This window comes from Odocoileus virginianus, chromosome 19 (genome assembly GCF_023699985.2).
Source record: "Odocoileus virginianus isolate 20LAN1187 ecotype Illinois chromosome 19, Ovbor_1.2, whole genome shotgun sequence".
NCBI classification, from domain to species: domain Eukaryota; kingdom Metazoa; phylum Chordata; class Mammalia; order Artiodactyla; family Cervidae; genus Odocoileus; species Odocoileus virginianus.
The window spans coordinates 22,083,812-22,099,171 of NC_069692.1; the positions used below are offsets into that span (position 1 = coordinate 22,083,812).

The 15,360-nt window shown below is 41.0% G+C and overlaps 1 protein-coding gene across 3 annotated transcripts in view; it reads left to right on the top strand.

Moving 5' to 3' along the window:
• Positions 1-15,360, top strand: part of LAMA4 (laminin subunit alpha 4) — a 139,658-nt gene that overhangs the window by 41,731 nt on the left and 82,567 nt on the right. For all 3 annotated transcript variants that reach the window (XM_070449937.1, XM_070449935.1, XM_070449936.1), the window contains exons 4-5: positions 4,590-4,714; positions 9,352-9,432. In XM_070449937.1, the coding sequence (XP_070306038.1) occupies positions 4,590-4,714; positions 9,352-9,432 (206 nt within the window). The remainder of the gene's footprint in view (positions 1-4,589; positions 4,715-9,351; positions 9,433-15,360) is intronic.

A 15,360-nucleotide genomic window follows, 5' to 3' on the forward strand; every position in this document is an offset into this window, starting at 1 on the left:
CACAAGGGCCATGAGAGCTTCAGAAATCTATGCAGAAACCCCCACTTGTTCAGTAACAATCAAAAAAAAAAGATAAAGAGATTTTGAGGTCTGTGCCAGAATTTCAGGGGAAAAAAAAAAGCTAAATCTGAATGAAAATAGATTTGAAACCACTCAACCGCAAAAACATAATTGAAACCTAGAGAGAAAACCATCAAGCTGTTAAGTGTTCACATCTGGCTGGTAGAAATGTGAATGGATTGTTATTTTCGTCTTTTTGCTTTGTAGTATACCTGCCCAAGTGTTCTACAACTATCTGTAGTAATTTTATAATTAAAAAGATTGATGTTCAGATGAACTACTACCTCACCCTAAGCACAATGGAGAAAGGGAAGTAATTCAGTATATTTAAGGCTAATGAATTTTACTCTCAAAGCCTAATTAAAACCTAATTCAGGAAAGCAAAGATTTTACATCTCTAATTTCTGTAGCATTTTTCTGGTGACTTTCAGACTCTCCTTTGTGTGTGCAAAGCCAAAATCAACCAATCTAAGTCCCTTTAAGACTACACATGTGATCGGTAAACCAACACCCTCATTAGGTGTCAAAGAGAAAGAAGAAACTGAGAAAAAGGGAATTTTTTTTCATGTTTTACATGCAACTATAAAATTAGTATCTAAATCAAGAGCATAATTCTTACATTAAAATCTTGACAATTTTCCAATCTGTTGCAAGCTTGGAAAAGCCCAAATTTTGCAAATAGTGATTTCTTTCCATGCTAGCTCAAGTTTTGAGATAAAGTCATAAAATTACATGTGCAAAGGATTCTAAGGATGGCTAGCCCAGTGGAGTCCCCTGGTGCTTTATGCCCCTAGCATAATAATATGACGAGAACTAATACAGGTAATAAGTTCTCTATACATTGTTTTTCCTTCTCCCAACCCTGATCATGTCTCTCCTTTCGTATTCCCCACCTCAGTTAATGACAGCACCATTCTGCCAATCCTCCATACTTAGATGTCCTGCATGCTTCATCAGCTTCCTTTTTCTTTTCACCGATGTTTAGCTGGACACCAAACCCTACTAGTTCAACCTAGGAGAGAGCCTCCTCTGTTCTGCGCCATCCTGCTGTCTTAATTCATGCCCACAGCATCCCTTCCTGACGACTAGTACACTTTCCCAACTACTCATGATGCCCTGCTCCAGACTCTCCTTCCCTAATCTGTCTTCCTCACTAGCAATGGAGATATTTTTTAAAAACAATTTATATCAAGGCATCCCCTTTTCTAAAATCCTTCAAGGATTTCTATTCCAGCCTCAGTGAGCTTCTCACTGCCTTCTCCCTGGACATATTTTGAGAACCACAAGTCTAGACAGACTACAGTGACCCATGAAGCATCTGACCAGCCACTAACCTGATCTTTTTAGGCTTTCTTCTCACCTTATATTGGTGCTGTGGCCCAGGTGTCTAGAGCCTCCATTTCTCACATGAAGGAGACACAGCTGGTGCCCAGATGTCATTCCTGACACCTAATCTGCGATTGATTGTCCAGACATGGCTTTCTTAACCATTGGCCAAAGATTCAGAATGCTTTTTTCTTTTTTAAGTGAGGTCAGTTTTATTAAAAAAATTAATTTAATTTTAATTTTCCCAACAACAACATACTATTTATTGTTGTCATTTTTTTCCTTTCTGGTTTTTAAATGGCAGAACAATGAAGGTAAAGGATATTCGCAGTCTCAGAGTAAAAGATTTAAGAAACATTGTATACTGTCTCAGCTAGATCTTTGTTTTACAGACAGAGAATAGAGACCTAGAAAAGTCAACTGACTTGTTCAAGTTCAACCATCTAGAAACCGGATGAACTAGGGAATTCTCCCTGCTGCCAGCACTGTCCCTGCCAATCTCAGAATGTACTTCATTTACCTTTTAGGAAATTTCATAGCAAGTTCTTTAAAAGAAGGCAGATGATTAAAGTCAGTGTTTGCAGTCTGAGCACTTGGAGGTCATAGTGATTTGGAGGCTTTGCCCTTGAGGGTAACTGCTCCCTGTGGCTGCCATGGCAGAAATAGGGCCCTGATCAGGAAGCCAAAGCACCCATGGAGTCGCAAAGAATGGTCTGACATCTGACAACAGTCCTGTTTTCTTCTGCACAGATGGGTTTCATCTGTCCAACAAGGACTAGGATGCGTTGGACCCCACTCTAGAGCAGCCCTGCCAGATTGCTTACGGCTTGTGCTGCATGCTAGGTTGCTTCAGTCATGTCCAGTTCTTTGTGATCCTGTGGACTATAGCCTGCCAGGCTCCTCTGTCCTTGAGATTGTCCCAGCAAGAATACTGGAATGTGTTGCCATGGCCCCCTCCAGGGGGATCTGCCCGACCCAGGGATCGAACCCATGTCTCTTACATTTCCTGCATTGCCAGGTGGGTTCTCTACCACTAGTGCCCCCTGGGAAACAGGGGGTTTATGGCTTAAATTCTGGGTGGTTGGACAGGGCTCATTGGTTTTCCCTGGGATAAGAGACTGCCACCAGTTTTGAGCTGGCTCTGGGTGTGTGTGAATTTCCTTTACTTGCTCCAGATACTAATTCACCCTTTCCCACTTCGGCCTTCCTCTTTCTTTTCAACGAATATTTGCTGAAAATTCACTCATCACGTGATGCAGCACTACGAACAGTGAGGGAAATATATTAACATCTTGTTGTCTGCACATCACACTCTATTTTTCAGTTTCTCATCTGTCAGGTGTCCTGAAGTAGCCTCTTAATCCTATTCTGTTAACATAATTCTAATCAGGAGTCAAAGGTGGTCCACGTCTGATGGCTATCAATTGGCTAAAGACTGTTCAACCATGATAGGTGTGGCCCACTGTCTAGTGTGTTGCGCTTGATTTGAAGTCCAAACTGTTAGTGAAACAGTATTACAGTTTCCAATGCAGTCATTTTATGACTCTTTTGGGAAAGGAACTTTTTCTCCAACACACTGGAGAAGCAGTATAATACGGGAATTTCCAGCTTGACTTCTGGAACCAGATTGCCTGAGCTGAAATCTCACTTTTGAGACATACCTACCGTCTGTGTAACACTGGGCAATTTGCTTAACCTCCTTATGTCTCTATTCATTTTGTAAAGTGTGAAAAAAAAATGGGACCTTAGAATTATTATGAAAATTAAATTAGTTAACCCACATAAAATGTTTAGAGCAGGACTTCACTATTATTTTATTTTGAACCTCAACATAGAACGTAGAGACAAAGAGCTCAAAGGTAAGTTCACAGTCCCTCCGTCTTGCCTTCCCCAAGATTGCTCCACGGAGCTGTTTGAAAAAAGTTAACTGTTAAAGTTCTGGTGCATAGGTGTTACCAAGGGAATTGCGCAAACAGTAGGTGTCTCTTCAGTGGTGTTGTAATTCTAGTAGTACAGTTTTTCACTGAAAAGCCAATCAAACTTTATATACGCTCTGGTGACGATAAAGATGAAAACCGTCATGCTACTGGCGTTGCCCTGTGGGATCTAGTCTAGTCCAGTTGGAGAAAATAGCAGTAGACCTGCATAAATGCCTCTTACAGAGGACTAGTGAGACATTAATCCACCAGTTCAACAAACAGCTGCTGAGTACCGCTCCGTTTGAGTTGATGGCAGTACAATGCCTCAGCATGCAGGGGAAGCACTGCTGAGGCTGGCTGGCTGTGTGCGCTCAGCTGCGTCCGACTCCTTGCAGCCCTATGCACTGTGGTCCTCCAGGCTCCTCTGTCCGTGGGATTTCCCAGGCAGGAATACTGGAGCGGGTTGCCGTTTCCTACTCCAGGGGATCTTCCCACCCAGTAATTGAACCCGAGTCTCTTATGTCTCCTGTATTGGCAGGCGGGTTCTTTACCGTTGTGCCACCTGAGGCTGGGAGCAGATGATAATGTGCGTAGGAAAGGAGGGAAGGATCGAGGAGTCAGCAGGAAGGAATCCTGAAGCTCTCAAAGGCCTGGTACAGATCTTGAATTATAAACAGGCATTCTGGGCAGAAGAATCAATTGTTGTGAGCTTTTCTTCCAATTATCCATACCATAAATGGAAGAATCACACAATAAACCAGCTTACTCTTTCTCGTATATCATTACGCAAGATACCAGCCCATTAGCTGAATATTCTTTAGCTACCTTCTAGTCCATTTATACTTTACTTGGACACATTTTATTCTTCTGAGCCCATAAATTCTTAAAATGTTCCCCCTAGTGTTTACCAGGAGGGAATTTTATTTTTTCATCATATTTATTCCTAGTCAGTAAACTGACGCTTCTAGGATATTCAGAGCTTGATTATTCTGATTATCATTCTGAATTGAAATGAATGACTAATAATCTGCTCTTCACACCAACTCTGAAGAGAGTCCCCAGGCTGCCAGTGCATGTGCAGAAGTCTTCCCCATGGTTCACACTTTGTAGCATCCACTAGGGCCAGCATAGCTCCTCTGTGCTGACCAGTGAGTATCATTACACACCATCTGTTTTATCAGGCCCGATATCCCTTTTGCTTGAAATACTGCTTGATTCCCATATTTGCTGTGTATAAAATTTTTTGTGTGCCCTTGTCAATTTTCTTATCTTTTTGTCTCATAGCACTGCCGGCGGAACACAACAGGCGAGCACTGTGAGAAATGTCTAGATGGCTATATTGGAGATGCCATCAGGGGACCCCCCCGGTTCTGCCAGCCATGCCCCTGCCCCCTGCCTCATGTTGCCAAGTAAGTCTTGAAGGAAAATAGCCTTTCTACTGCTTATCCCCTTTATTTTTCTTTTCTTTTTTCTCCCTATACAGAGTTCTAGGGTTTTTGTACAATCAAAATTGAGTATCTCCTGTTGCAGTGAGACTGGAAAAGATACAGGAAAGTTTTCTAGCCCGAATCCACTTTCAGGAAAACTTAAACACTTGCAGTATAGGTGGTGACTCTGTTCCCTATGTTGGGGGTGGGTTGCAGGACACATGACAGACACAATGAAGTTTCCCAAGCTTTATAAGCAAGGCTAGTCTCATTTTTTCTCGACTATCCCTTGACCTAGAGAGATTGCAAATGGTGATGCCAACAGACATTATAATTCAGTGTTTTCAGTTTCTTCTGACTCCCACAGAGCAGACCTCTTCTACATGTGGCAGCTAAGTGGATTTTCAGTTAGAAATAGAGCATAGATAAACATAGTGCTTTAGACCAGTCAGCACATAGAAGATTTCTGAGAAAATGAATTTTCACTTCTGGCTGTGTTTCTTGAATGAGAAATTAAAGACAATACACATAGTATGGCAAAACCAATACAATGTTGTAAAGTAAAATAAATTAATTAATTTTAAAAAAGACAATGCACATACATCTTAGGGGAAGTAATGGAATTCTTTTCAGGCACATATATGTATAAATCCAGTAGTCAAGTCAGGACTAGCCGTTTTATTGACTTAAAAGTGTAGAATGTAACGTAGAATTAAAACGATGTAATGGTATTTAGTTTTCCAACATTCTGCATACTCTCTATCAGGTGCTCTTCTAATTGTTTGGATGTAATATCTCCTTGATAGTTGTAAAGATTAAATAATGCATATAAAATAACTAGAAAAAGTCCTGAATGCCTTACATACACTCTCTCTCTCTCTCTCTCTCTCTCTCACTCTCTCACACACACGCACACAATCTTTCTTGTTTTCTTTTTTATTATGGCTTAATACAGGATATTGAATATAGTTCCCTGTGCTATATAATAGGATCTTGTTGTTTATCCACCCTACATATAATAGTTTGCATCGGCTAATCCCAAACTCCCAATCCATCCCTCTCCCACCCCTCTCAGGCCACCTGACAACCACTAGTCTGTTCTCTATGTCTGTGAATCAGTTTCTGTTCCATAGATAAGTTCATCTGTGTTATAGGTTAGATTCCATATATAAGTAATATCATCACACACACTTTCTTATAAAGAGAAAAGAGATGACAACCAAGTTTCCCCCTAACTGTTTTCCCCTTTATTGAACACCAGTATCACCTAACATTTCACCTAATAGTTTGTGATTTGTTCAGATCCTCTGATGAGTCTGGCAGGCAGTGAAGAAGTCAAAGTTTTACAGTCCCATCTTACTTGAGAAACCATTAAACTGCCTTAGCCCTTGCTTTGTGATTTTTCATGTTCAGTGGTGTTAATAGTGTGCACAAAATGGATGGTACTGAGAGTGAGGCTGGAAACTCAAACACTGTGTTCTGTTCTTCTTATTCAAGCTTGTCCTGATTTATGAGCTCCTTTGCTCCACCTAGATATATTATTTAATTGTTCATTAATATTCTGCTCTCAAGCATGAGTCTTAACCACATCTGATGGCGTGTTCAGTGTAGTGTGCTGTTCCCTTACCGTGGTGTAGTTATTTTGGTAAATATGTTTACCTCCAACTTTCTAATAACGGGTTTCACTCATTCTCCCACATGAACAAAGTTGTTATATAGCATCATCTGCTCAAAGCAGGTTTATAAGCTTAGAGCTGCAGTTTCTTTAGAAATTAACAGATGAATTAGAAAGGTAATCCCAAATTCTTCATTGTGTTGTCTGACTTTTGTACTTTTTTGCACCATACATATGACAATTACTTATCTAAATTATGTGACATTAATGCTTTGAGGTATGAGGCTTCTGGAACCTCATTGGCTGAGAAGTCTTATCTACGTAAAATCAATAAATATTAATCAAGCACTTATTATGTGCCAATCATGTACTGGTTGTTGGTCACAGTTGTGAAGAGAATGGTCAAAAACTCCTGCCTTCCTTAAAATAGATCAGATTACAACAGTATTTTGACACTTCTAAAGCAAATGACCTTTTTAGCTATGAGACAGATTATCCAATGTCTTAGTTCATCAAAAAGCTCTTTTGAAGACTATGCTTTTAAATAAAATAAGCAGAAACTTGCCAGTCGGGTAATGAAGTTCTTGTCTTGAAAGAGAAAACACAGGTAGTTCCATAGGCACCAAGAAATACCATTTCCACCCATGTTCTTTCTCTGCTTGTGTGTGTAGATCTGAGTTCAAAAGAGCAGTTGAGGGACTTAGGGAATGGATTGTGCAGTTAGGTACATATTCACAGATATAGAAGCTGAAGTTTCTAGAAGACAGATTTGAGATGAAAAAACCTGTTGAAAGTTAACACAAAAGCAAAAATATACAACCTATAAGTAAAGAACATATGTGAGAGTATGAAGGAATGGGGGAGGGTAGGAGAGATCTGCTTTCTCTGTAGTGGCAATAGTTCTATTTCCTGAATCCCTTCGGGGAGAAAACTGGCTCCAAAAAGCTGGGAGTAGTCTGCAATCATAGAATAGGACAAATTGGCCTGGATCCTATAAAGTGCTAGTCTTTGATCTGGCCTTGTTATTGACTGAGTTAACTAGTCTCAAATACAAATCAAATATCATATAAAATCAGACTCCCCACTGCCTCTTTCAGCTTTTCTTAAAATTCATATTGCTGCTTTCTATAAAAATCATTCATATTGCTGCTTTCTATAAAAATCAAAGTGCCAGGACTTTATTTGAGCTTTGAGAAAGGCACCATGTGTGGAATCTCAGTTCCGCTAGAAAGATACACTAGTTGAGCCTACAGACCCAGGATTTGGATCCCCAGTTACAAGAGCCACATTTGAAAGCGAGAGAGTGATGCTTGAGGGAGTTTTGCAAACAAACAGTGCTGAGTCTGTTTTCCTTTAAGTTCCCTGAGGGTTTTTCAAAAGCTTAAGACTCTCTTCCACTTGGAGAAGGCACTGTGGTTGTTAGTGTGGGCTGAGAAAGGCACAGTGATTTCATTTCCCTAGCTCCAAACAGACTTTAGCGTAAGCAAAATGTAAACAGTTAATGCTGATGAAAAACAAAAAAAGGAGCTCTTGATGGCCCTACTGCCCCTGCGTCTCCCTCCACCAAGACCAGTGGTCACATAGCTGTTCCCAGGGTTCATTTGCACAGAGCTTAGTTATTTATTTGGGGTTTGGCCAGACATCTTCCATGTCTACTGATAATTGCACCAAGTAAGGAAAATGTCATCTGTTCGAAACAGCAGGACGTTAGCTCAAAGAAGATAACTCCAGGCAAATCTTTCATTCCTTCAAGCCATGGGTGGGCCACTGGGTGGAACATCTTCAAAGAAATATGCATGTTCTGGACGCCTAACTGATGGTGTTTCTTCAAGAAGGCTGAGGAATAAGAACAAGAAAAATAAAGGATAAATGCCAAAGAAATGTAATTTATTGGAGTGTTTTTAACAAAACCGCTAGAGAAAATAAGTTGTGTGTACTGCCTTTTACTGAGAAGCACATGTTGTTTTCTGATTGATTTTATAAATGTATTCACACAAAGCAAACATATTCATTTGCTTTCCTCCAAAGACCATTAGGTCTTTGCTGATACATGCAGAAATGTGAGAACAGCAGGTCACACTCCATGGATTGTACAGTACCTAAGCCAAAACTAATTTAAAAGTCTTTAAAATTTTGTATACCATCCTCATAGGGATAGAGTCCTGTCAATGTAGAATTTTCAAAACATATAGAGTAATATTCCATTTCCCTGCCTTGATAATTATTTATTCTGCTGAAACAGTGTGTGTTTGCTTTCTGTTCTGTGTCCTACTTTTTATTATCAAAAAAAGAAGAAGACTCAAAAGAGAGGGTTTCATGGACTAGAATCCTTTTACTGTGGGTCCTATTTTTTGCTTGAGTACTTGCTTTGTGACTTTGGTCAGTTGAGCCAGTCCCTACACCCTTTATTCCCATCCCTTAAGGTACACATGAAAAAAATTAAAGTTCTGTAAAGATTATAAAGCATATAATCTTTATAAAGATTATAAAGCAACATCTGACTCATGATGTTGAAGAGTGAAAGAGAGCTAATGCAGGAAGAAAAGAGGAAAACTTTCAAGTGAATACACAGAAAGTGATGGAAAAAAAAAAGAAAATTCTCATATGAATCTAAAATCACAGGTAAAATTTGCTTATTTTATATCCAGCTTTGGAATATGTGGTTTAGATTTGCATTGAATACACACACACACACACACGCACACACACACACAAATATACGTGATGTTCTGCAGATTCCCACTGTTTCGAGTCAAAATAATGAAGTGCCTCTATGGAAAAATAAATGAGGTAGATGGAAATGGTGTCACCAGTGGTGTGTCACTTTCTGTCTGAGCCTGATATTCTAAGCTTTCCTAAAAGGAGGGAGATTTAATTTAAATGAAGCAAGTGATCACACCCATTGAACTTGAGGGGGACCAAGGTAGAGATGAACTAATCAAAATTAAGACAGCCTCTTCAGTGATGTATGGAACTGACTTCTAATATTCTCTTTCAATTCTAGTTTTGCAGAGTCCTGCTATAGGAAAAACGGAGCTGTTCGGTGTATTTGTAAAGAAAACTATGCTGGACCTAATTGCGAGAGGTAGGCTCCTGAACACCCCTGTGCTCTGTGAGGGTAAAAGGAAACTTCCTGTTTCCCACATTCATCAGTTCTGCCATGCTCTCATTCAATAGGTCTTAGGAAGGAATGAGGGATAGCATTTCAGAACCTTTTGGGGGAACTTTCCCAAACCCCGTGCCTCAGATACAACTGTAAGAATGCTCCCTGGGGACTTCCCTGGTGGTCCAGTGGATAAGAATCTGCCTGCCAATGCAGGGGACACAGGCTCAGTCCCTGGGTAGGGACGATCCCACGTGCCTCAGAGCAACTAAACCCGTGCGCCACAGCTACTGAAACCTGGGCCGTCTAGAGCTTGTGCTCCACGACAGGAGAAGCCACTGCAGTGAGAAGCCTGTGCACCACAGCTAGAGAGTAGCCCCCGCTCACCACAGCTCGAGAAAGCAGCAGCGAAGACAGTGCAGTCAGAAGTAAGCTAGTTAATTTAAAAAAAAAAGAATGCTCCATAGGCGTCCATGGCTACATCGCAGGATAAATGGGTAAGGAAAGAGGAAAATGAATGTCTGTATTTTGAAGAGATGGTCTTTTCTCTCTCTCTCTCTCTCACTGAGAACTAGTACTACAATAATTAATGTCCAAAAGAGAGGGAGAAAGGAGAAAGACTTCTTCAGGTATTCCTTTTTCTATTAACTGGTCAGTTAATACAGTGATACATTGAAAAAGGCACAAACCTATTATTTAACCTATTTTTTATACCATTTCCTCTCCTGAAAAGTAATTCCATGAGTTTGGATTTTCTGAATCCCTTTTTTGGTTTTTATACCTAACACTTTTTTAAGTTGCTTTGGGCTTTGCTCAAACAGTAAAGGACTTGGCAAGCAAGAGTGCACGGCTTCCCACCAAATGATTTCTGGCAAGATATTTCCCATCCTCCCTCAGCTGCTCACAGGTTTCTAAGATAAAAGGGCTTTCACTAAAAGAGTCTCACAGAGAGGCCTTCTTATTTTTAACAGAAATGCCATTAACGTCCGCCTCTCCATGTATTTAGGCAGCAAAATGATGCGTGGTGTCCTCAAGACAGGGAAGGAAGGGCCAGAAAGAACCAGTCAGACATCTAGTCCCATATCCCCACGGCCATGGGGTGCTCACTTCACATAGCACACTGCCTACTGCCCTGGGTGGGGCTCAGAAACTCAGCCTAGGGTTCAAAAGGTAAACCTTAATTACCATTCCACATCCTCCATCTCTCAAAGAAAACACCCTCCATCTCTCAAAGTGTAGCTCTGGAACTCTTGAAAAAGCCACAGTGTCTATGGAACATAGAAAATCTCTATATTTTTAGGAGATTGTTATTGTAATTATTAAATATGCAAAATATGGATAATTCTTTTGCTGAAGAGTTGTGGGATTTCCCTCCTTTTTACTGTAAGGGAAGAGCAACATGAAAGCTAAGAGACCATGTGAATGTCATCCTTTAGGGGGACTGCTAGAGATGATCAGACGACCTTCAGCTGATGAATGTTGGTGACACAGTTTTTCTGTATTTCTTTATGTGGGGGCCCAGGAACATGAACCATCTAATTTACTCATTGTCTGGCTCCCCAGGGGTGTGAGAGGTTGTTCAACAGCCAGGGATGGAGCTTCTTCTCATCAGTGTCTGAGGTTAAACTCAGTTTAGTCTGATAAGGATTAAGCAATATTACTGGCTAATGGGTGCTGGATGGCTCCTGAGAGGGGAATTACTAGTCTTAGAGTCCTGCTGACCGAACACACATTCCCCCAGAAGTGAAGTAATCCGGGCCCCGGGGGCTCAGTTCTACACAGTCACACAGGGGCGTGGATGGGGTTCTGTCAGCGACGGCAGGGGGCCTGGCACAAGACAGCATGTACCCTCAGACGTGGAGCTGTGGGTGATAAATCCCCCTACACACACTGGAGGCTCCTGGAACCTGGCATTAATCAGCAAGGCTCAGTGAGATCTGCTGCTTAGCTGGGCCTGGATTGATAGGATAGAGGGAAGAGCACCAGTTTGGGAGGTGAAGTAAAGTGCTGAGATGTAGCGTCAGCCTGGCTGAGTCCATCTCTCAGCTTTGTGATCCCTTTATGATCCTCCTGGGTAAGTTATTTGATCTCTATGTGGCAATTTCCACATCTCTAGAAAGGAAAAAAATGAAAAATACCCACCTCATAAGACTGTTGTGAGGAATACTGAGAAGTTCTTAGTATGGCACCTGGCACTTAATAAATGCTCAATAATAATTAACTGGAGACAGTGTGAGTCACTGAGCCTGTTGTCCTGTTTCCACCACTGGCATAATGTGTGCTTGGGACAAGTTGGCTTGTTTCCCTGAATCTGTTTCCTTAACTAGAAATGGTGCCTTTACTATGATTGTCTCTTGTGTCCTCTCTCAGCCTCATAACTACCCCTAAAGGTGCTCATATTTTATCATTTTGCAGGTGAAGAAACTGACTTGTCTAAAGTCACATCACTTGCTAAGTGGGAGAACCAGGATTTGAAAAGTTTGGGCTAAACATTTGTATTCTCCCATTCTGTTTTTCCCAAATGTCTTCCTAAGAGTCTCCTATTTTAAATGTTGATGATTAATGAGCTAGATGAACTTTTGATATGGAGGACAAAAATGGTTAATCTGTTGACTAGATTCTGTTTGACAGGAGGCTACGTCTACAGGGGCGCACTGGAAGTATGCATCTCTTCTAAGGCCTTTCATCTGCTTTGGGGGAGGATCACTTAGAGCAAATTTCTCCATATTTCCTGTCCACCCTTCCTCACACCCTGCTCTTTTAAAGAGAATGGACTGAGGTCTTTTACATTGAAACTTGACTTGATAATCCAGGGAACTCTTCCTCAAAATAGAAATGACTACAGAAACAGCTTATGGTGGAGTGGGTAGGGATGTGATACATGTAAGATGTGGTCTCTTGTCCTCAATGAAGTCAAAGCTAGGGCAGGAGACAAACCTCAAAAGCATTGATTGCCAGACAGAAAAAAGGAAATGCCAAAGAGAAGGCTAGCAGAGGCTCTTCACAACTGTAGTGGAAGGAGAGATTTCCTTCCCGTGGAGGGGCTGGGTCACCTCACAGGAGGTGGCCTCAACTGCTTGTGATTTGTTTGACTCTGGAACTGAGAGGGGGGCAGGGAGGCTCTGTTTTGAGCTTAATCATCAGATTGTTAAATTTTTCCAGTTAAATTTCATCTAATATGTTTTCAGTTAATTTGTAAACTCAAATTTGCCCACAAGATCTTTTCAAAATATGTAGCTGGTTTGTATGGATATCTATCTCATTCGTCCAAACAAGAATGCGCTGGGTGTTTCTGTACTTAGAGATCATTTAATCAAAGATGGTTTTCAAGTCTGACTTTGTGTATGTATCTCCTGGAAACCTTTGGATATCCGGGCCCTGCCTAAACCCCTCTGTGCCCCACTGAGAAGAGACCTCTCAGGTGAAGCTGGGGGACCCATATTTTGACTCCCTGTTGGATTCTCACAGCAATCCTCTCACTGGCTTGTGAACTACTGCTCAGTTTCAACCTTTGATACCACACCCACAAACTATAAAATAGTGTTTCCCAAACAGGGACTCAGGAGCCACAGGTGTGCTCGGATATATTTGTGGAGGTTCATGGGTTCTCAGCGAGTTTTTTTCTTAATTTTGTGTTTTATTTCAGTGATAATCCTGAGGGTAAAAAAGTTCACTGAAACATGTTCTATACATTCTGTAGTACCATGTTATAATAGAGGAGGATCTATCTGCCTCAGAGCTAAGGAGAAAATAAATGGCTGATGGTGTGTCAGTGAGACATTACAGACAGCTGGAGGCCCAAAGATGACATTGAGGCAAACTGAGTCATCATACAGCAGAAGATAATAAGAAGAGTTGCCCAGAATACACAGAAGAACTACACAAAAAAATCTTAATGACCCAGATAACCGTGATGGCGTGATCAGTCACCTAGAGCCAGACATCCTGGAATGCGAAGTCAAGTGGGCTTTAGGAAACATCACTACGAACAAAGCTAGTGGAGGTAATGGAATTCCAGTTGAGCTATTTCAAATCCTAAAAGATGATGCTCTTAAAGTGCTGCACTCAATATGCCAGCAAATTTGGAAAACTCAGCAGTGGCCACAGAACTGGAAGAGGTCAGTTTTCATTCCAGTCCCAAAAGAAAGGCAATGCCAAAGAATGTTCAAACTACAGTACAATTACACTCATCTCACAAGCTAGCAAAGTAATGCTTAAAATTCTCCAAGCCAGGCTTCAACAGTATGTGAACCATGAACTTCCAGATGTTCAAGCTGAATTTAGAAAAGGCAGAGGAACCAGAAATCAAATTGCCAGCATCCATTGTATCATAGAAAAAGCAAAAGAGTTCCAGAAAACATCTACTTCTTTATTGACTTTGCCAAAACCTTTGACTGTGTGGATCACAGCAAACTATGGAAAATTCTTCAAGAGATGGAAATATCACACCACCTTACCTGCCTCCTGAGAAATCTGTATACAGGATAAGAAGCAACAGTTATAACTGGACATGGAACAGTAGACTGGTTCCAAATCGGGAAAGGAATATGTCAAGGCTATATATTATCACCCTGCTTATTTAACTTATATGCAGAGTACATCATACAAAATGCCAGGCTGGATGAAGTACAAGCTGGAATCAAGATTGCTGGAAGAAATATCAATAATCTCAGATACACAGATGACACCACCCTGATGGCAGAAAGCAAAGAGGAACTAAAGGGCGTCTTGATGGAAATGGAAGAGGAGAATGAAAAAGTTGGCTTAAAACTCAACATTCAGAAAACTAAGATCATGGCATCTAGTCCCATCACTTCATAGCAAATAGATGGGGAAACAATGAAAATAGTGACAGACTTTATTTTGGGGGTCTCCAAAATCACTGCAGATGGTGACTGCTGCCATGAAATTAAAAGACGCTTGCTCCTTAAAAGGTGTGACCAACCTAGACAGTGAAGTAAAAAGCAGAGACATTACTTTGCCAACAGAGATCCATATAGTCAAAACTATGGTTTTTCCAGTGGTCATGTATGGATGTGAGAGTTGGACCATAAAGAAGGCTGAGTGCCAAAGAATTGATGCTTTTGAACTGTGGTGTTGGAGAAGACTCTTGAGAGTCCCTTAGACTGCAAGGAGAGCAATCCTAAAGGAAATCAGTCATGAATATTCATTGGGAGGACTGATGCTGAAGCTGAAACTCCAGTACTTTGGCCACTTGATGCGAAGAACTGACTCATTTGAAAAGACCCTGATGCTGGGAAAGATTGAAGGCAGGAGGAGAAGGGGACGACAGAGGACGAGATGGTTGGATGGCATCACCGACTTGATGGACATGAGTTTGAGCAAGCTCCAGAGGTTGGTGATGGACAGGGAGGCCTGGAAAACTGCAGTCCATGGGGTCATAAAGAGTTGGACACGACTGAGCAACTGAACTGAACTGAACTGAGTCATCACACAGCACCGGGCAGGCCATGCATGCTGAAGTCAGTCTTCTACCATGTCACATTGCAAATGGTCATTCAGTTGCGACAACATCATCTGTTGCCTGAAAGATGCTGTTAATTTGAATTTGATTCATTTTATAGTTTTGTTGTGTTTTATTTGGAAAATTTATCCTGGTTTTTCAAGATACATAAAAGTCATAAAGAGTTACTACTTAGTTTTCTGTTTGAATTATTTAAGGATGATTTAAGTGAACACTGGAAGAGATAGTCTATGTAAATGTTTTCCTTTTCACAAGGATCCATACAACATACATGTTTGAGCAACACTGGTCTAAAATAGGAAAGACATGAGCCTCTTTCTTTAGTATTGTGCAAAATAGCTCAAACATGCTGGTCTTCCCAGTAAGGTCCGAGTTATTTAGCCTACTTTGGGCCCTGCCTGTCTCTTCCCAAAGCCCTGTCTCAC